General features: G+C 54.9%; 1 protein-coding gene across 8 annotated transcripts; it reads right to left on the bottom strand.

The window, feature by feature from the left end:
- Nucleotides 1-39: 39 nt before the first annotated feature.
- On the bottom strand, nt 40-21,905 carry Scrib (scribble planar cell polarity protein). Of its 8 annotated transcripts, none has more exons than XM_055626339.1 (38): nt 21,407-21,905; nt 19,874-19,991; nt 19,674-19,752; nt 19,513-19,602; nt 19,366-19,422; nt 19,209-19,272; nt 19,030-19,104; nt 18,819-18,963; nt 18,277-18,395; nt 17,280-17,479; nt 17,039-17,205; nt 16,824-16,954; nt 16,603-16,728; nt 15,740-15,898; nt 14,830-15,201; nt 13,850-13,912; nt 13,231-13,320; nt 12,593-12,670; nt 11,545-11,868; nt 11,361-11,441; nt 11,025-11,282; nt 10,050-10,160; nt 9,652-9,945; nt 9,401-9,583; nt 4,726-4,836; nt 4,593-4,649; nt 4,335-4,409; nt 2,931-2,993; nt 2,357-2,440; nt 2,102-2,200; nt 1,833-1,992; nt 1,608-1,755; nt 1,339-1,524; nt 1,114-1,256; nt 999-1,036; nt 801-875; nt 501-552; nt 40-413 (listed from the first exon to the last, which is right to left on the bottom strand). In XM_055626339.1, the coding sequence occupies exons 1-38, from the start codon at nt 21,563-21,565 to the stop codon at nt 268-270; spliced, it is 4,980 nt and encodes a 1,659-aa protein (XP_055482314.1). In that variant the 5' UTR covers nt 21,566-21,905; the 3' UTR covers nt 40-267. The 8 variants fall into 8 exon arrangements, with proteins under 8 accessions (XP_055482314.1, XP_055482315.1, XP_055482316.1 ...); XM_055626340.1 differs by having other exon boundaries at nt 16,824-16,951; XM_055626341.1 differs by lacking the exon at nt 801-875.
- Between the last annotated feature and the right edge of the window lie 48 nt (nt 21,906-21,953).

Genomic DNA, 21,953 nt, shown 5'->3' with positions numbered 1-21,953 from the left:
CAGCACAGGGAGGTGGAGGGATCAAAGGGCAGCCAAGGGTAAAATGTAGTTAACTTTATTCTCCTTAAACCACAAAATAGAGTCTTTGGTTGTACAAACATCACTAGTTACAGTCTCGCCACGAGATCCCGGCTACGGGGGCAGTTAGTCAGAAGCCATAACCCCTGAGGGTCTCTTTAAAATGCTAACACCAAGGCTAAATGACTCGGGGTAAGGGAGGTGATAAAGCTGGCAGGCTCCCCACCCTAAGTCTGGGGAGCCCTGGCCCTAGGAGGGCACAGGGCCCAGGCCCCGGCGTCCTGGCCGCATGGCCCGACGGCTACTGCACATCGTCATGTCTTCAGGGCCCACAGTGCCAGGTGAGGGCCTGCCAAGGAGCACCAGAGCCACTTCCCCATCTTCTTCCTGTGGGCCTGGTACAGAGGGGTAGGAAAATCATGAGCCAAGCGTGGCCGGAACTCTGGGTGCCCAGCTCCCACCCCAGACTGGTGTCAACTCACCAGGACTGGGAGATGGTTCTAAAGTCCTCAACTCCTCCACGAAATCTGGTGACTGATAGGGAGACAGGCTGGTCAGGGCAGGTCCCAGACCTGCCCAAACTTACCCACACAGGCTGTCTGGGCTAGGCCCACAGAGCCTGGGGCAGGGTCAGAGCACACTGGGCTGAAACCAAGGTGGGTAGGGAGACCCCACATACAGGAAGCAGAGTAGGAAACACACAGAAAAGAGTGGAAGAGGGTAGGTGACAGGCACGGGAGGGGTGGTAGGAGCGTGCAGATGGGCCAGCTGGCCTCTAGTACCTGGATGTCATACACAGGTCTGGAAGAAGGCAGGGCTGCAAAGGCCCTGTAGTCAAACTTCTTTCCAGACAAGGGCTTGAAAGGACAGCATGAGGGGAGAGGCAGAGAGTGCAAGGGAGGTGAGGCTGGTGGGGAATCTAGAGCCCTCCTGCTTCAGGCCACAGGTATGGGGAAGGGCCCTAGATGTAGGTCACTTACCAAGCGTCCAGGAGAGGTACTTGTCTGGAGGCCAAAGTCTGGAGAACAAGAAGAGAGTGTTGGGAGAAGTTCTCAAAGTAGGTGGAGCCCTCCGCTGGCCCCTGGAAACACATACCTTCTAATGGTGTGGGTGACGGTGTGGGTGCAGGTGAAGGGGCCTCAGCCAGCCGCTCCAGGGGCCCTCGCTTGCCACGGCCTTCCTGAGACTTGCTGAGGACCATTTGTGCACGGAGAGCATCCTGCTCCAGAGATTTCATTCTGTGGAACCAAAGAGGGAATGGAGCTGAGTGGGCCTGGGGTGCAGTGGGGAGGGTCTGCTGGGGGTTGGGGAGGTGCTCACCTGGCTGCCCTCCACAGGGCCCGCTTTTCAGCCTCCAGAGCCCGGCGTTCTGCAGGAGACAGAGCCCGCTCTGGGGCAGGGAGCTCAGGGCTCTGCATGCGCAACCGCTCCTGGTGGCGTCGCTCAGCTTTGGCTGTCCTCACTGGGGCGCTGTCTCCCAGAGGTGGGGGTGATGATGGGCTGCGGCTGGAGAAGCAGACGTGACACACTTGGGGGGGGAGGGCACGCAGCAGACAAGCCAGGTAGTGAGGCTCGGCCTCCACACTCACCCGCCTGCATGGCCTGGCACAGCCCAGGGCTGCTCCGCCTCCTGCTGATCATCTGGGGACTCCCTGTCCGAGGTGAGACCCATGTCAGGCCCTGAGGTTACTGCCTCTTCCCGAAGCATCTGTGCCCTCTTCTGCTGCAGTTTGCGAGCTGTGGGCAGGCAGACAGATCAGACAAGGCTAGGTCTTCATCCCACTCAGTCCTCCCCTCAAGTCTAGGCTCCTCACCTTCCTCCTCCTGCATCTTCCGTAGGTCATCAGCACCCACCAAGGACACACGCTTGGGGGGACCCTCTGCCTGAGGCACCCGTACCTCCAGCTCGAAGTACTTTTGACGTTCACGGAAGGACAGCTGCTCTGGGGAGGCTGCGGGACCAGGTGTTGGAGGCTAGAGGGGGAGCAGGCCCACAGACTTGGCTGGTGGTTCTCCTGGGGGCGCTCGCCTTGGGCACCCACCAACAGAGCATACAGTAGCAGCAGGGCAGCACTGCACGTACCTGGGCAGCACTGTCCTCGGGAGGGTGCGCGGTGGGCACAGCTGCGAAGGCCCTATAGGCCTGCTTCACATTGGCTGGTAGTTCATCGGGGGAGGGTAGCTGGGGAAATACCGTAAGTGGGGCTGCGACAGCTGCCCCAGTAGAGCCACCGCCCGAAGAGCCACCAGCTAGATCCTCCAACTGCCTCTGACCCACACCCACCATCTTTTTCTGGAAGCTTTGCCACCCTCACCCACTGAGGAACAAGACACTCACAGAACAGGGACCACCTCTGCCCCTGGGGGCCGGGGAGCCCCTTGGCCAGGCCTGAGCCAATGGCTGGATCACCCCCGGTTTTGTCTGCAAAGGGGAAGGGGGTAGCGGCAGAAGAGAGCAGGATCAGAGGTTCAGGAGTGGGAGTAGGGAAAGACAGGAGGAGAGAGAGAGAGAGGTGGAGACAAGGTAGGCTACAAGGGACACTCATCCAAATTCCCATCTTGGCAGGTTGAGGCTAGGAACCAGGTTGGGAATGACCCTGTGCCCATTCCCACCCTACAATGCACTGTCAGGAATGCTGGAAATCTGGCCCTCACCATGCAGTGGGGAAGGTGGGGCTAAAGGGGGACCCAGAGACAAGAAGGGCAACTGTACAGAAAAGATCTTATGCTCGGTTTTTGGGAAGGCTTGAACTCCTCCAGCAAGGTCCCTGCCTTCACCAAGGCCAGGTTTAATCAGGAAGGTGTCCCTGAGCAAAACCACATATGACCTATGACCGCACCACCCCAAGGGGACCCTGCATGCTAGTACCCATCTGCTGCCCCAGTGGGGCACCTGTGACTGGGATGCTCACTTGCTGGCTGCCAGGGGAACAGGGGGCCTCAGCCATCTTCCCTCCAGTGGTCGCAGAGGGTCCCTTGGGAAAGAGGCAGCAGTTGGGAAGGAGGGTCAGCTGGGCTTGCAGTGTCCCAGGGAAGGGATTGGTCTGAGCATTTTTCCTGGCAGTATAGAACAGGTCCAGGAATGCCACCAGATAGGCTTGGATGACCAGGAGATCTCCATAAAGGGTCCTCCTTCCCCAAGGCTGGACATAGGTGGCCCTAGCCCTCAGCCTCTGCTCTCCCCAGGGCCTACGCTGGACAGACAGTCAGGTGCCTGCTCACAGCAGTGGGCTACTACCAAGGCTGCAGCGATAAGCTCCCCAAGAGCTGGGAAGAGATGCACAGATTGAAACCAGACAATTGGGACCTAAAAGCCCAGCCACCACCAGCACCTGACCCAGGCTGCCTTCCCAATCATCAACGAGCCAGAGAAACATCCCAGCCTATAGCTGTTCCGTTTCTTAAATCATGCTGGCTTCTCTGTTAGGGCTGCTGGGGATGGGGAAGAGTTGGGACCCAAAGATCCAAATGTATTACTTCCACATCCAGGCCCTTCCCATTGCTCAGCAATGCTCTGGCCAAGCCCACCCCTTAGCACTCACAGTCTCAGAATGATGTCCCAGCATCTTCTAGGAGTGAGAGTTTTAATACCTCTTGGAGAACAATGAGGACCCAATGTCCTTTCTGCCTGTCTCCAGGCCCACAACTGTCTTGAAGGCTATACCCCGAGCTTAGGCCCCTGAGTGGCCACTCCCAGGCCAGCTGTTAGCTGAACCTTCCCCACCCACAAGGCCTCCTTCCACAGGCTGCAGCTGCTTCAGCCCACCCTCTCCACAGTGGCCATGTATGTGAATCCCCTCCAGGACGACTGAGAGGAATGACAGCTGCCTCTTCTTCGCAGCAGCCTGCCTTCAGCAGGTCAAGCTCTGCCCTCCTCAGCTATTTGGGAGTAGATACTAGACGAGAGGTCAGGGGCTTTCAGTGGCCCTCCTCTTTGCAACTATGAGAGGAGATCATAGAAACTACCACAAAGTAAGGTCAAAAGTTTTACAGACAAGAGCTGGACATGTCTGCTTGACTATAGCATTCAAGAGGCTTTATCTTGTATCCCCAGCACTGCCAAACAACAACAACAACAAAAATCCCAAATGTTGCCTTGCTGGGAGGCAAAGCTCCAGCTCAGACATCTACAAGCTCTGCCTGATCCGAGACAAAAGTTCTCTGTTCTCTACCTGATGACCTTGACACTCCACCTGGCAGCAGGAGCTCGCAGAGGGAAGGAGGAAAACAGTTAAGAAAAGGAAAAGACTGACAGGCAGATGATAAGAGTAGGGCAGACAGGCCGAGATGAGTGAAATTCAGCATGCACCACTCACTCTTTGCAAACTCCCGGCACTGGGCACAGCAGCCAGGACACGGTAGTCCAGCTTCAGGGGCTCCACATTCCGACCCTGGAGAGCAGAGTGGACCACAGTGCTAAGAGGGGATCTACGTCCCAGGGACGTAGTTGTCTGACAGTCCTGGGCTGTGGTCACCACTACTGTACCCTGGCACTCTTGGGCTGTGCTCACTACTACAGTACCCTAGCAGGAGGGGCTACCCAGGGCTCAAAGCTGGGCCCGTGCAGGACTCACCACAGCCTCTGCAGACTCAGGCTCCCAGGACAGGGTTGGACTGGCCGACTCTTTCTCCTGTAAGCAGAACAGACATGGTCAGGAACTAGCAGCTCAGAGCCAGTGCCATGCTGCCGGCCACTTTGATCCTGACCTTGCCTGGACCTTCAGGACTCAGTTCCCGGTCAATGGATGAAATGCTTTCCAGGCTGTTCCTGTGGCCAAGGCCTGCTGCAAATGGGTTGGCAATGACACCTGGGGACACCTGAAAGAAATGCGATGAGAGAAACTTGCTGATGAGGTTCTACTTATGTGGCATGCTGAGGCCTGGACCCAAGACCCCATTTACCGACAAGCTGGCCACTTAAGGCTCTGTGAACAACCTGTTGGTCCACCCGTGACCCTTGTATGTCTGTCCCCAGCCTTCCAGGGACAAAGAGTAGCTGTGGTCCTAGGTTCATGGAGTCACTGTGGGTGAAGGTCATGTCTGCACATGACAGCAATGTGAAGCGGCCATGCTCAGCTACATTGCTTGGCATGGGAATAAAGCAAGCTGCGTGTGGTCACTCTGAGAACGAAGGAGGAATGGACACTAAGATGGGATGGAGAAGGAGCAGCTTGGCAGCACAGTAACACTCCAGGATGGATCGGCTGCATCTAAAATGTGTAGTCTGGGTGCTGAGTAAGAATTCAGAAACACTGTAAGTGGAAACTCAACACTCTGTGGGACTGCAAGTCTGAGAAAGGAGAGAGAGAGAGAGAGAGAGAGAGAGAGAGAGAGAGGAGGAAAGAGCAAGCACAGGAGTGTCCGCGTTGGTGCTGGAAGGGAGCAGGCAAGTGGAGACCACATGGCCTGGGCCTAAATGTGCTTAGATGAAGGGTAAACACAGGTGATGGGAACGTGGTTCTAGCTGCCTTCTACCCCACAAAGCACAAGTGACTAGCTCAGGCCCCTACCACCCAAGGAATACAGGAAGAGGAGGCGAGAGCAGATAATGGCCACATACTTGCCATCAGGGTTGCTACTATATGCAGCGTGGCTATACCGTACCCTGCTATTCAGAGACCACTGAAATGAGAGACCAAGAAAGAAACTGAAGGCACAGGGAGCAGCTTCTCACACTTGGAAAGATGGAACTTGAGGTCAAGGGTGTCAAGCAGGGGCAGGGGACAGAAGAAAGTGAATTCACAAAGGCACAATGATCACAAACTGTAAACAATAAATGAGCAGCTGAACACAGAAAGCAAGGATCGCTAGAAATTAGAACAGCCGAGTAAGAGCAATCACACTGGTAGATTTGTCTCTTTCAGGTTCTGAGAGGACTACTATATCAAACAACAAGCAAGGTGCCTATCGGCTTACTTTCTGCAATAATTTGGTCAAAAAGGTACTGGGACGCCCAAGAGCAGGTGGGTGGGGTGGGAAGGACTGTCATACAGAGGGACTAAGCAGAAAGTAAAAACAGCAAGAATGAGGAAGCCTGGTTTCGCACGTCAGAAAAGGCCTCTCGAGTAAGAAAGGCTGACCTGTGGTGTTGACTGCCATGAAGTGACCGGAGGCTTCCGACGTCTCCAGAAAGAACCAAACAGTAACCATCCACACAGTAACTGTCCCTATCTCTGGGCACAATACCAGGAGCAGTGCACTAGACCTTGGCTTCTGTGCAGTAGAAAAAAATCAGCACTCCTGGGAGAAATGGCCAACGCCGTAGCTGGGCAAGAAAGTGTGGGACGAGTCCAGAAGTCAGGAAGTGCCTAGAGCAGACGGGTGGTGTCAAATGACCCAGGCCCAGGCTGAAGCCCCTTCCATAGACAATACTGAATGTGACAATCAAAATAACTGTGACTGGGGTGACTGGATGGCTCAGCAATAAAAGCTGAGGATCTGGGTTCGGTTCCCAGCATCCACATGGAGGCTCACACCTGCCCAAAACTCCAGTTCGAGGGGAATCCTATGCCCTCTTCTGATTTTCCAGGCTCCTGTATACATGCAGTGAATATATATTCATACAAGTGAAACAAAACATTTATGCACATAAGATTATAAATCTAAATGAAAACAAGACTGTGACTAATGTATACTACCTGGAAAGACAAGTCTGCTGATGGGTAAGAAGATGCGAACAAGACACCACCAGGAAGAAGGCAGCCCTGACAGGAAATGCCCAGGGAGAAGCAAGAGTGAGATGTGAAGACTCGCTCACGCACAGCTCAGGCACTCAGACTAAGAGTGTGAGGAGGACAAGAGAGCTGGTGTTCTTCAAGATGGCTCTAGCTGGGGTGGAGGTAGGGGGTAGGGGCGCTGAAGCAGGTTCTATTGTGGCTCCCACTGCTGCACCTCTGTCAAGCCACCAAGCCCTGTGTCCATCTGGGTTGGCCAGTGTGATGAGAAAGAAGATGACCGTGTGACCCGCAGGGGAGAACTAGAGAAGCAACAGGAAACACTCTACACGGAACACACAGGAAAGCAAAATAAAAAGTTTCCTTTGAGAGCCCGCAATGACTCAGGCCCTCTAGAGCAGTAGTGAGGTGGGGGAGCTGCACTGGCCTGTGACACCACCCCTGTCAGGACCCAGCAGCTGCTGTGGGGAGAGGCTGGGGAGTTGACCAGCTGCAGGTCTGACGGCAAGTGAGAGCCTAGATCTAGGCACACCCCCCGCAGGCGCCCTGAGAACACCAGTCCTTAGCACAGGGCAGGCAAGAGAGAGCCAGCGCCCCCACTACCCGAAAGCCCGAGGGAGGTAGAAGATGACGGAACAAGCCACCGTAACAGCTGGCAAACTGATCCCACAGGTCAAACAGGCCCAGATGACTCAAGCAAGTAGTCTGAGAAAAGTGAGGTGCCGGGCCAGCAAGATGGCTCAAGGAGTTGAAAGGCACCTGCTGCCAAGAGTGATGAGCTGAGTTCACTCCCCAGGACTGACATGGTACAGACACTTATCTCTTCTGCCTATGTCAACTTATGACATGAAAACAGCCAGTTCAGAAACATTGTAATTCCAAATGAAACCATCTGGTACAGTCAGCTGCCAACAGCCTAGGAAGAAAAGCTGGGAAGGTGGTACACTCCTTTAATCCCAGCACTCAGGAGGCAGAGACTGGTGGATCTCTGTGAGTTCAAGGTCAGCCTGGTCACAGAGTGAGTTCCAGGACAGCCAGTGGTGCTATACAGACAAAACCTGTCTTAAAAAACAGTGTGTATGTGGGAGGGAGGGGCAGGGGATCAGTGTTTTGGAAAACAGGATGCTGCTTTCAGTCTTCCACAGGGGAAGTTTTTATTAAAAAAACAAACAAAACAAAACAAAAAAACAGCTGGGCATGGTGGTAAATACTTGTAATCTTAGCACATGAGAGGCAGAGGCAGAGGCAGGAAGATCTTGGTGAGTTCAAGATCAGTCTAGTCTACATAATGAGTTCCAGGGCAGCCAGAGCTATATGTGAATCCCCAAACACAATTCAGATGAATATCCAGATGGGCTTTGGCGGGACTCACATACAGCCGCTTCCCTACATTCATGAGCCACCCAAATACTGTAGAACAGCCTGGGTTACAACAGCAGGGACCAGATGCAGAGCCAAGGGAACCAGGACCAAAGCAGCTCTCCAGTGCTGGAAGCTCACACTCTTTCCAGAGAGCTTCGTTCTGAACTAAAAATGTGTAGTATGCATAAAGCAACACACAGTTTTAAATGTGTGCTAATGTAAGTAAATAAAAAGTCTTCTCTAGGGATTACATCACTCAGGGAGAAGTCACCCCCCCCCCCCCCCACACACACCAGGATGAAGGATTCTCTTGGAAAGTGGGACAAGGACCAACTTTAAGTCCAAGGGAATAAATAGCACCTGGCACAGGCTCCATCCAGCCCAGTACCCATCCACATGTTAAAACAAAGGCTAACCTGTGTCCCAGCCAAGTGATGCTCACCAGTAAGTCTGGGACAAGGTGCAGGGTATGTGGCCAGAGTGAACCTTTCTGCCAGCATCTGACAGGAAGCCACTAATCCAAAGATCCACTGCAAAAGAAGACCAACCTAGGAGGGTTTCCTGTCCCTAAGGCTGAAGGAATAAAAGCTACAGGGAGTGGTAACACAGCCACCAACACAGTGGAAACCAGCATGGCTAGTAAGGATGCTGGGGAACAGCAGGCAGCCAGTGCACATAAAGATCCCATGAAGACTCAGACCTACAGGTGAAGATGTTGAGGGTTCCCAAGGACAGCAGTCACAAGGAAGAACAATGACAAAGCATGAGCCCTATGAAGAACAATGAGGCTAGAGGGAAACTTTTCCAGAGTGCCTGCCTCTTAGGCCTAGGCCTAGTTCTGATGGCTGGACATTCTTGTTCTGTGCCAGCGAGCAAGACAGCAGAAGAGGCTCTACCCTGTGACACAGAGAGAAGCCAGTAACCAGAAGGTAGGAGTAAGCTCCACCAAGGGGTCTACCAGAGGGGCACCCTAAGAGCCAGCAGGGCTAGGAAGCTGCCTTCCTGCTTTGGGGGGTGGGGAACAGGGAGGCTCTGAGCAGGGCTTCTTGTCCTTTCAATTAGCTGCCACATGCTCTCAAGTACTGCCTCCCCAGAGCCCTATTGCAGTTCTTCTCTCGGGACCTGACACGCGTACAGATACACCCACCTCTACACACCCGCCTGCCCAGACCACAGCCTCCAGACAGGAGAGTGATGAGGGCTCAGAAAAGAGCCTCCACACACAGTACCACCATTCCCACATGCAGTTAACTGACAACCGCTAAATACTTTCGAGACTGAAGCAGAGAGACTCTGCCAGACTACAAAGGTCAGTGTGCTAGGACGGCACAGGGTAGGCAACTAACCTCCGGGGCTGTGCTGGTGTCAAAACCATCACAGACAAGCACGGTGAGGGTGTCACCCACACTGCGCAGCAGCTGCACTGCCTCAGCATGTGTGAGGCCCAGCAGGCTCTGCTGGTTCACCTCTAGCAGCCGCAGCCCCACACGCAGCCGCCCATCACGCCCGGCAGCTCCTGTGGGGCTCACCTATAGGGAGAACAGTGTGAGACCGGAACCAGATGCCTATCCATGGCCCCAGGAGGGAGAGTTCTCACCTTGGAGATAAAGATGCCCTCATCTGTGGGGTCACAGGGGTTCCCCGCATGGCCCTTGGCACCTCCTCGGATGCTGATACCCAGCTTCTCCCCAGGGGCCTTCTGGATGCACAGCTCCCGCATTCCTGGAGGTGGTGGGTCCCTCCGCACAAGTAGACACAGCTCCAGGCAGGGCCTGAGCAGGGCACTCACTGCCTCTTGATGTGTGGCCTCCCGAACATCCTGCCCGTTCACTGCTAGAATGCGGTCCCCAACCCGAAGGCCACAGCGAGCAGCTAGGCCCCGAGGAAGCACCTATAGGGTAGGAGAGCATATCCGGTAGATCTGGCTGCACTGGTGGCTGCCCAGAGGGCCACGGGTGTCTGCTTCTTGCAGAGCTGCCCGCCAGGCCTATTTACCTTGGAGATGAATACACCAGGATCCTGGACACCAAACGGGTGGCTGGAGTGATCAGAACCTCCTACAATGCTAAGCCCCAGTGGGCCACCAGCCCTGGGCAGGCAGATTTCCTGGGGACACAGGGCGGGCCCCAGTCAGAAGATGGCAAGGGTGAAAGGGATTATATACGGGCAAGGGCTCCGCAAGGAATGCAGGCAGGATGGATGGGCCCACGCTGGCCCATCTACTTGTGGAGCAGTCTGCTACCCAGACTTACACACAGCCTGACATCTAAACATCCTTACTGACTAGAGCATGCAACAGAGCAGGCACTGGCAGATTATGCTAGGGCAGATGGGAAACAACTCGGAGGCCGACTGGGTTATCTTAGTTTCTTGGGCACATATAAGGTGATACAAAGGGGTCAAGGACACCACAAGCAAATAGCCCACAGAATCAACTAACCAGGCCTTATAGATGCTCACAGAAACTAAACCAACAATCAGGGAGCCTGTACAGGTCTGAGCTATGTCCTCTGGTTGTGTAGCTTACTGTTCTTGTGGTACTCCTAAGAGTGGGAGCAGGAGCTATCTTTGACTCTTTTGTCTGCTTTTGGGACCCCTTCCCTTCTACTGTGCTGCCCATGAGGGGATGGGCTTAATCTTATTGCCATTTGATATGCCATGCATATCTGGTTGACTGCCCTGGGAGGCCTGCCCTTTTCTGAAGGGAAAAGGAAGAGCAGATCTGGAGGAAGAGAGACTGGGAGAAGGGGAGGGAGGGAAACCTGCAGTTGGGGTGTAATATATGAGAGAACACTTAAAACAAAAAACAAAGAACTGAAATTTTAAAAAGAAAGAAAAAGAGAAGGTAGGCTGGGTACTACTTTCCGTCTAGAGTGCTCCACCAGTTATGACCAGTTATATCCTGGGAGGGCTTTTACTCTACCCCGGGAGCCGAGTGGATGTTGAGCGGGATATTGGTGGGTGCCTCACCTCCACAGGGTATGGTCCTTCCAAGGCAGTGGCTAACAGGCTGGGGGGCAGCCTAGGTAGAACAGGTTCCCCGGGGATGGCAGTGGTCATGGTAGCAGCAACAGCAGCAGGAAGGGTTGGGGAGGAATGCGGTGGGGGGCTAGGTGGGTAAGTCCCTCCCATCTCCCTCTCCAGCAGCAGGGAGATGGTAGGGGAAGCAGCAGTCAGCAGGGAGACGGCATGGTCATGCCGCGCCTCAGTCACGTCCACTCCGTTGATCTGCAGGGACACTCACATCAGAGAGGGTGAACAAGATAAGCAAAGGACACTAGTCAGGCCACACCTGGCCCCACTCACCGAGAGGACACGGTCGCCAACCTGTAGAGTTCCTGCACGGTGGGCAGCGCCTCCCTCTGCAATGCGGGATATGAAAATGCCCTGTAGGGATGGAGAAGGCACACTGAAGCCACGATACTGGAGACCTGACATTCCTATGCTCCTCAGGGATAGGGCCCCTCTACACCCCAAGCCGCTGCCTCACCCCATCACCAGCTCGGTAAGGCGTGGAGCCCTTTCCACCAGCAATGCTGAAGCCCAGCCCCTTTTCACTGCGCACAAGACAGGCAGCATGGCGCTGGCGGAGGGGTACAGGAGTCTCCGGCTGAAGTAGGGGCAGGCGCAGGCCACCTCCCCGCCGCTCCCGGGGACTATAGTCATCCTCAGGGCGAAGGGGGGTGATGGTGACTGCGTTCTCAGGCTCCACCATTCTTTCCCTCCACACTCGCATCTGCACAGCGGCACCTGCCCCCCGAAGTGCTTCTACAGCCTCCTGGTGCTCAGCATCTTGCAAGGCCACACCATTCACCTGTGGGCAACAGAAGACAAAGACTAAGGCACAAGTCAGCATCCAGGCAGAGCCAGCCTGACCTTCAGATAGTGCGCTTATGCTTTTTATGCTCCTCTCCATGCCAAGATCCAGGCTAGCCATGAGGCACAGGCAGACACCTGGAGCCATCCTACTCCGGTGCTCTCGTTCTCAGAAACTGTCACCTGCCTAGGTATTATGCTGCCAACTACACATGCTCCTAGGTAGAGCAGGGATTAGTGCTGAGCAAGAAAGCATGAGGAACACCAGAACCCCTTTCCCCAAACTCTCCTAGTCTAGAACCCCAGAGCACTCTTCTGCCTCACTCATCCTTGTCCCCACAGAAAATCAAAGCTTTCCTGTGAGATTTCAAATGGCCAAGGAGCCAGGCAAAAACCTACAGGGCTTCCACAGAGGGGCCAAGTTCCTACCAGGACTGCTGAGGTCCGACCCTAGCTGCTATACCATACCCCCTGTAATACTGGGGGTTAGACCCAAAGTATCATGCATGGTAGGCTAGTGATTTGCTACCAACCTATATACCCCTATACCCAGATGAAGAGGAAACTTGGCATGGAGAGCTTATTGTTTAAAGGCTCAATATCTTTGGACCCTGGGCTTCTGGATGGGGAAGACAGGGCCCCCACTTCCTGATGAAAACAGCCACAGGACTATGTGGACCTAGGAGGGCACAGCTATCCTTTGTAAGGGGGTCACTACTCACCTCGAGAAGTTTGTCACCCACTCGGACTCCAGCGCGGGCTGCAGGACCCTCCTCAGACACTCGTGAGATGAAAATGCCCTAGAGGACAAGCGGGCGCTGGTCCACAAGAGCACAAGCAGAGACAAGCACCTTCTCCTTATAGGTGTGAAAGGTGCAGTGGCCACTCAACAGTGAGAACTGCTTCCTACAAACACAGGCCTGGCCTGGCCTCTAGGGAGGATTCAAAGACCTCAAGTGTATGAAGCAGAAGAGCAGGCCAGAAAGGCTGTACTCAGCTACTGGAGAGGCTCTAGCCCAAGATGCTAGAATATACCAATCAAACTTTGGAAGAGCTGGCACGAAAAAAAAAAAAAAAAAAAAAATGGGGACAGAAGAGCTGTCTGTAGAGGGAATTGCTCAGCTGCCCAGTAAGCTGTTCTCAGATTCCTAATGTTCTGCCTGGCCACCTGCCGGGATCTGCTTGGTGCCCTGGAGTGGCCCACACAACACACATTTTAAAGGATGGTGAGCGGGACATCTTGAGTGACTACTGACACCCCTTAGAGAAAGAGGAAGTCTGCTGAGACGAGAGCGGCAAGTGTGGGCAGGAGAGAGCTCATGGAGACTGGGGCCTGGTTATTGACAAGGCAGCTGCTCACCTCATCATCTCCTTTGTAGGGGGTAGAACCTTTGCCCCCTGCGATACTGATGCCCAGGCCCCCGGTCTGCCGCACGATGGTGAGTGTTAACTGAAAACAGAGTGGACACAGATGCCTGAAAAGACCTGAGATGCCCAGGTTCTTCCAGCAGCAGGAAGGACTGGCCACAGACAACCACATTCAGCTCACCCCTGGGTATCTGCCCACGTGGGTAGCAAAGAGAGGCAGGGAGGCTCCTGTGATGCCAGGGCAAGCACAACTTCTGTGAGCTAGCCCATGTAGTACAGAGATAGCTGTCCTCCAGAAAGTGAAGCTAGCCTTGCTCCTGTACATAAGGATAACTCAAGGCTCACAGGAGGCCCAATACTGCCACTCACCCCCCTACAGGGCAGGCTGTCCTGGTGTGGCGACATCTCACCCTGCCAGGGGACCAGGAGGCACTGGGAAGTGGATCCAGGGGATCCAGAACCCCAGCTCTGTGGCAGCTGTCAGGAACTCCTCTGGGAGAGGGTCTGAGTTGGAGCCATGGAGGTGGGGAGAAGTGAGAGCCCGCAGCCCAGGAAGCAAGTCAGCAGTAGCCCCGGGCCCAGAGCAAAGAGCAGCAGTGAGCAGTACAGACCTCTTCCTCCTCAATGCGAGCAGGCTCTATCAGCAGGTTATTGGCCTGGTCAAACGACACCCCCTGTTAGGACAGGAGCAGCGAGGCATGCAGGTTAGCCACCGCTGGGAACTGCCACCACCTTACCCAGCCCTCACCACGAGTAGACAGGACAGAAGGAAGATCCCATCAAGCTCCTGTGATCTGACTCAGCCCCTTCTCACCTGGATCCCCCCAGTCTGTAAAATCATGCGCAACTCTGTAGCCCACTTATATGGTACGGATTGGCCGGTGGGATGAAGGCTCCATCCAGAGGGGCAGTTCCACTACTGGTTGTCCCTGACATAAGCCCAAAATTGCCCCAGATATCATGTATCATCAGCCTTTACTCTGAGGGTAGGAGTACTGTAGTAGCTGGGGCTTTCTCTGGCCTCAAGGAGTCCCCAGTTAAGTGGGTAGGTTCTTTTTGAGCCAACAAAATCAAGTATGAGGATAAGGAAGAGGTGCCACCGCCCTACAGATCTGCCTGAACCCCAGAAAGAACTGACAAGGCACAAGAGATTCCACCAGACCCACAAGATGGACCACAGACCAGGAACACAGCCTCAAGGCTGGTCACTTCCTGAGGCAAGAAGGATACTGGGAGAGCCAGTAGCTCCTAAGGAGGACTTTGTCCAAGTTTCCTGAGCACACAGGACAGAGGGGCTCTCAGCTTCCAAGCACCCCTGACCTCCCACCCCACCAGGCAGCCCCAGAGAGCTGCCCAGAACTTCAAGTAAGATCAACATCAGGAAATCCCTGGGACTAAGTGATGAGCACATGGTGACAACAATGTCCATTATAGCAAACATAATCCTTACTCTTCTCCTGACAACCATAAAGTCAGGATCAGGGCCTGACACTGGGGCTGGATGCCCACCATACTGCTGGACCCAGTAGGGTCTCCAAAGCAGCCTATTAAGCCAGTGAAGCCTGGGTCAGATAGGGTATGAATGACACACCTTGACAGAGGGAGCAGAAGCCACAGCCTCTTCTTTGTCTTCTTCTTCTGTGGTGGCCTCGCCTTCCTCCTCAACCCTGTTCTCCTCCTCCTCTTCCTCCTCCTGGGCTCGAGGAGCCCAAGGTGTGTGGGGGCCATTGTGCCAACCTCCAGTGGGGCCCTCCCTGTCTGTCTGCACCCCTTGCAACAGGGCCACAACAGCTTCGGGCTGTGGGAGCTTGGAGATCTTGAAGTGCTTCTTGTAATGGGGCGTGTCTTTGCGGATGAGCCTCTGCCGGCCACTGGGCAGTTGCCAGGGAGTCTCAGGCTGCCCCTCTTCACATTCACCATCTTCCCTGGGTAGGAGTGTGTCCTCTGCGAAGTGCACTGTGGGCTAAGTGGGTAGAAAGATGAGGTGGCAGCCTGGCCCTGGCTCACTCCTCTAGGGTCCAGCTATGGGGCACTGACAGGCTGAGCCCTGCAGGGAACAGCCTGAGGCTGACCAGTTCCCTGCAGTGCATGTAGAAGGACACAGAAAATTCAGCTGAGACCAGAAGACACTGCTCTTCCCAGACATACACAGTAATACAAGTGGAACTTAAGAACCTGCTAGGTGGACGAATATACTGGGGTCAGGAAAGCGGGGCCACCATCTAGAAAAAGCATGCAGGTGCTAAACCTGACAGTATTAAGCTCTGCTGAGAAGTGAACTTTACCCTACCCCAGAACCTGTCCCAGGAGCCCTCAGCACCACCACCCTATACCACACTTTGTACCAACTGCCAGTGGAAGCCCTTTGACACCCCACTGCTGCTCAGCCAGCATCTGGCATGGCCCAATCACACATCTGTCTCAGGAAGACACATAGGATGGGCAGCATCTACCCCAGACAGTCCTTCTGGCCTACGGGCTTCCTTCCTGCCTGCCCTTACCTCCTCATAGTCTTCCTCTGTGTCTTCCTCCTGCCCAGGTATAGCCTCTTGCTGGTCTGGCACCTCAGCCAGGAGGATCTCAGGCTCACCTTCGGAGGCTGTGCTTGCTGAAGGGGCGGAGCCGCCACTCAAGGCAGACTCTGCACTCAGCCTCTTCTCCTGCAGCAAGTGGTGGTGTCAGGCTGCACAGAAGTTTGTCACCCAGAGGCGACACCCATATGGCAGATCTCTGCTAGGCTTCCCACTGTCCTGATCATAACATCCCCAGCAGGCTCATTTCTTGCAATCACTCCCAGTCTACATCCAGAGTCATGCAAGGTCATTTTTCTATGGCCCAGACCTTAGCAATGCCTTCTCCCAGATTCAGAAGAATAAACAAAAAAGATCCCAGGAGGACATCAGCCTCAAATGAGCTCTATTCCTATCCAAGTTGGAAAGTAGCCAGGCATGGCCAGCATGTGCCCTGTCTGCTTAGCCACTGTGCCCAGATACCTAGAAACATTCCGGAGCCCTGACAATGGAAATGATCTGCCTGCTCTAACATCAAACTCCTTTCCAGGTACAGATGGGAAAATGAAGACAATAGAACCTTCCTTCAGCCCGACCTCACGGCATGCCAAGCACTTGGCCCTGGGAAACCCCAATCCTGGCTATGCCTTATTCTGACTCCACTGCAGGAACTACATGAGACACACCCACCTGCACCCTTTGCCCAGCACAACCCTCAGCTGTTGCCTGCCTGTGCGGTCCCAGTCCCATTCGCCAGCTTATCTATAGGTCCCTTCCCTGTGGAGTCTCTGCCCTCACAGCTCCCATTGCCAGGATGGAAGGACATCCAGGTCTCCTAATCCCTTCACACCTACCTCCTCTGAAGGTGAGGGTGGGACTGGGTCAGGCTTGCAGATGAAGGCCTCATTCCGGCGCTCTTCAATGCCCCTCTTCATCACCTTGAGCTCACTTGGGTGAGGTGTGGCCCTACGCTGTAGGCCCTGCCATGGGGATAGGGATGAGGAACAGAGGCCGGGAAGGGGTCAGGCAGGGGCGGGATGGAAGCGCCCCGCCCAGAGTCCCCACCCCTCCATACCCGCTTCTCAGCTGCAGCTTCCTCAGCATCCTCATCACCTTCAAGGGTCTCCACAAACTGGATGACACTGACACGGCTCAGAGGGGCATCACTACAGCTCTCTGAGGGACTGCTCTGATGTCCTGGGTCTTCTGTGGGAGGCAAGAGTCAGGGACCTGTGCTGGTCTCTCTACCTCAACCAGCCACCATTCAAGACCCTGCCATCAGCAACCTACCGAGGCTTGGCAAGGGCTGCTGGGGCAGCAAGTAGCAGGTAAGCACCTTTTCACCAGTCTGGGCATCATCCTCAGTCTGGAAGCGGAGCATGGGTTGTGCCTGGTTCTCAGCCAGCCACAGTGCCTTGAGGTTGAGGTGGGTGAGCGCAAACGGCAGACTCCGCAGCCTGGAAGCCAGGCAGGCATAGTCAGCACACATAGAGGATGTAGGCTGGTCCCCAGGGGCCACATAGACACTCACCGGTTCCCAGCTACATCAAGCACATGCAGCTCAGCTGTATGGGCAAGCTCAGGGGGAAGGACAGCCAGGCGATTGTCTCTCAAAGAGAGGACACTGAGGGCTACACAGCCTCCAATTTCAGGTGGCAGCACCTCTAGATGATTCCGGTCCACATTAAGGTTAGTCAGTTTGGTCAGCTTGCCCAGAGAGCGGGGTAAGGCCTGGCCGGGAAAAGGAAGGATCTGAAGCGGACAAAAAAATCCCCCGGGGTAGGAGCAAAAAGAGGCTTTGGGAAAGTAAAGGTCTCCCTTCAGGTAAACTGGCTAGTTCAGGAGGGTTCCCCACAGCCCTCAGGAACTATGGCTAGGTGACCAGGACATGGAACCAGTTGCCACACCATTTTTCCCTCCTTAAGGAAACACTCGGTCAGACTACTTGAGACTCCCGACTGTCATCTCTGGCCCTCTCCTACAGCCATTCAGCTCAGTCTATCAAGGTCATCGTGTCTCTGTGAGCCCTCTACTACTCATACCTGTTCTTTCATTTCCAAGGCACACTCTTCTCTCACTTCCATGATTGTGGGTACCCCACATATAGCAAAGTTCCACACTACCCACAGGACAGTCTATGTCTCAGCCTGAGACTAACATTACGACACCTCAAGTTTGGGCTCTACAGCTTCTGTTCTCCCTCATAACAACAGAACAACACATACTGAAGTGCAGCCTCCTTCCTGTCTGATTTGCCCCTGCCTTCTTTCTAGTCCTCTCTGGCCAGATACCACACATGTGAAAAAGCACAGCCTGAGCTAATTTAGCTGGCAGAGTCCTAGGTCCTAGGCCATCTTATGCCAGTGAGCTCTTTCCCCGGACCCTGAGGATGCCCTAGCAAGCACTTCCCTTGGGATAAGCCACCACCAGCACATGCCACTGCCATCAAGTGCTTGTGTTCCTGCTACATATTAGCACTGACTGCACTCAGCACACCCTAAATGGCTTGGTGCCTCAGGCTGTCCTACCGTTAGCAGGTTCTCTGTGAGGATCAGCTCAGAGAGGTTCTCACAGTCCCCTATGGCCTCAGTCACCTCGCAGAGTCGGTTCTGGTCCACCTTCAGGATGGACAGCTGCTTCAGCTGACCTGGCATCAAGGAGACATGGTGACTAGATTGAATCAGGTCAAGGGCACATGAGGATGTTGGTCCTCAGAACAGCCATAGCCTGGTCCCATGTTCCAGCGATAACCTGTTTCTCTGAGGACTCCCAAGATTCCCTATGCTCACCATGGCCCCAACCCTTCTTACTGCAGACCAGCTCAGCTTCCAAAGCTCTTCCCCATCCTCTGACCCTTGTAAATCCATACTCTCTACTCTTGTCATATCAAGCTACTCTCACCCTTGAGTATTAATTGGACAAAGTATCCAAATCCAGCCCTATGTTAACCTTCCCTTTTTGGACACCTCTGGTCTGGGTAAGGTCAGGTTCTAACCCGAGGCACCTTCTGGTACCTCATGAGGGCACTAATGAGAGTGAAAAGTCCCCAGGGCCCTCTGGGTACACTGACCAATGCCATCTGGCAGCCGCTGAAGCAGGTTCTGGGAAAGCAGCAGATCTGTGAGCAGTGCCAGCCCACCCAATTCCACAGGCAGCTCCTCCAGCCGGTTCTCTGACACATCCAGGCATACCAGCCGCCGCAGATTTCCTAGCTCCTGAAGGCAAGCAAGAGGTCAAAGGGCATCAAGTAGGGGGATAAAGCCAGTCCCATCCTCACTTACCGGGGGCAGTGCTGACAATTGGTTTCGGTCTAACCATAGCTCCCGGAGGTTAGGCAGAGCCCCCAGAGTGTCAGGCTGCAAGAAGGGACAAAGACAGGAGAAACCAGTCCGGTATAACATCCTCCAGCAGCAGCTGCTCCACACCCCACTTGCCCTTCCCCAGGCAGCCCTCACTGCACCAGCACTTCCAAATCATTGCCTCCCAGATCCAGCTGTTCTAGCTTGACCAGGAAAGACAGGGACCTGCAGAAAAAAAAAAAAAAAGTCTTGATGTGGCCACTCAGTCCAACCCCCAGCACAGCTCTACCATGGTCTGGGTGGAGGCCCCAAACTTACGCAGGGAGAGATTTAAGCAGGTTCTCCCGGAGTTCCAGGGTCACTAAATTGGCCAGGCTGAAAGAGACCAAGGGTCAAGGCTGAGGAAGGCAAGGCCAAGACAAAGAACTCCCTATACACAGATCTACTCAACAAGGGGATACTCACTTGCCCACATCTCCAGGCAGTGCCTGGAGTGACACATCGTTCAGGGCCAGGTGAGCCAGGCTGCGCAGCTGTGTGAAGCCGTCAGGAAGCCTGAGAAAAGGAAACAGCCGACCTCAGATAGCCACTGAAGAGTTACAGAATCTCCCATGGGTGACACTTACCTGGACAGGGGGTTCCCGCTGAAGTCTGCAATCTCCAGAGCCTTACAGAACTTTATGCTCTCTGGTATCTCAGGGATATCTGTGTGTAGACAGGGGTTTGCCATGAGGATGACGCAGCTCAGGAGCTCCCAGGAAGGACAACCCCCCCAACCCACCCTACTCTGACACAGTCAGTGTGACGCCCTGGCCTGCTTGCCCACCATTCCGGGACACATCCAGCTCCACCAGCTGCATGAAGTTAGCCACTTCAGGAGGCAGCCGCTGGATCTCGTTGTCACTGAGGCCCAGCTTTCGCAAGTTCAATAGCCGGAAGAAAGGCTGTGGGCAAAAGAAGTGATCAGGTGAACAAGCTCTATAGCCAAAGGCCTAAGGGTAGAGTTGAGTTTCTAAACCAGGAGGATCCCAGCCACAGGTCCCTAGACCTCTGTGTGTCCCAGGTCACACAAGGTTCTGGGGGTCCAGCCATGACACCCAGTGTGCTGGAAACCAGGCAGAGAAACATGCAAAACATGTCCCTGCCCACTTGATGCCTGGTCTCTCTCGTGTCATTTGTCATGTGCACCAACACTGCTCTGCATCCCAGATAAGACAGCCCAGGTAAGATGTCATCAGCTCCCAAATGGACAGTCCCTGCCCTCTGCCCTATGGGTCACTCCCAGTATCCTACCCACTACCCAAACTGTTTCTGTTCAAGTATCCCAGCAACAAACAGCAAGAGATCCACAAAGACCATCAAGAGAACAATAATAAAAGCACCAGAGACAGCCAGGGAATGGCACTCGTCTTTAATCCTAGCACTCAGGAGGCAGAGGCAGGTGGATCGCTGAGTTTAAGGCCAGCCTGGTCTACACAGAGAGAGTTCCAAGATAGCCAAAGCTAGCCAGAGAAGCCCTGTCTCAAAATACAAACAAAACAAAAAGGCAACAACAACAAAGCACGAGACAAACACAAGTGCAACATTTCCAGGGTTCACATATGGCTGTCACATTAGGTCTATAAAGAGCAGGGGCTGTCACAGATTGACCCAGAGTGGGGCTACCCCGCATGCCACCAAGCCTCAAGAATATCAGACTACTGACTACTGAGCCCCCATCTCAGAAAAGTAAATTTTTCATGACTTGCTTCTTCTGGTCTTCTTTCTAGTGTGGCCTCAGAACAACAACAAAACCAATAACAAACCGACAGGAAGGAACACAGGCAGTGAGAGGTGGGCCCTCCACGAGAGATGACAGGATAGATCTGACACTGCCAGTGTCTTAGGATGGTACCACTCAGCGCTGCACCGAGGGGAAAAAAAAAAAAAAAAAGGAGAGCACAACACGGTTTAAAAAACAAAACGAAGCCAAAAAACAAAACCAAAAACAGGCCCCTACCTTTAAAGCAGCCCAGCAAACTGTAACAGTTGCTAGCCCAGGTCGGCCTCGCACCTTGGTCCCATTCACCTCCTGTGCTCTCACGGGTTTCTCTGTTGGCTCCCCTTTTAGGCTCAGTATCCACCCAGTCCCCAAACAGGCTGCCACCAGGTGCCAACACAGGCGGCTTGGGGAGGGTGGGGCTGGCTGGGGCGGGGCTCTGGCCAGTAGGAACCAGCCGGGCCGGCTGGAGGTTGCGGTGCCGAGCCCGGGCAGCGCCTGCTGAGGTCTCGCTCCAGCCGGCCGCCCCAGAAGTCACACACTGCCCAGAGAACTGAGCGCGGGCCCGCGGACGGGGCAGCAGGTGCGGCGACCGCTCACCTTAGGTAGCTCGCGCAGCTGGTTGGCATCGAGCAGCAGCTCCTCCAGGCTACGACTGTAGCGGTAAATCTCCTCTGGCACAGCCTGCAGCGAGCAGTGCCGCTTATCCACCGACTCCACGTGCCGGTTGCAACGCCAGAGCGGGATGCACTTCAGCATGATGCGGGCGGGCAGTGAGCGCGGGCTCGGGAGTCGCTCGGCGGGCTCGGACCGGGGGGCGGGGCTCGGCCCGCATGAGCGCCGGGCGCAGGCGGAGCGGCGCGCGCGGGGGTGGGGCGGGCAGCCGGGACCGACCGGGACTGCGGCCGGGGTCGGCGCTAGGATCGGCCCGCGTTCAGTACGAGCTGTAGGCTCGGAGGGCAGCGCCCAGCTGGTAGTGCGACTTGACCCGGCAGCGCTTTCTCAGGCGCTGAGGGCGCGGCGGCGGCTCCGCATCCCGCCTGGCCTGCTCACCTAGCAGCTCGTACGCCCGCAGCACCGCAGCCGGAACCGCCGCCGCTGCCCGCGACAACCGCCCAGCCGCGCAGCCCGCCGGGAAGCCTAGTCC

Source organism: Psammomys obesus, unplaced genomic scaffold (genome assembly GCF_907164565.1).
Source record: "Psammomys obesus unplaced genomic scaffold, mPsaObe1.curated_primary_1811, whole genome shotgun sequence".
In the NCBI taxonomy this organism is placed as follows: domain Eukaryota; kingdom Metazoa; phylum Chordata; class Mammalia; order Rodentia; family Muridae; genus Psammomys; species Psammomys obesus.
Note: the sequence above shows the minus strand (reverse complement) of the source record. Positions and strands in the feature narration are given on the sequence as shown.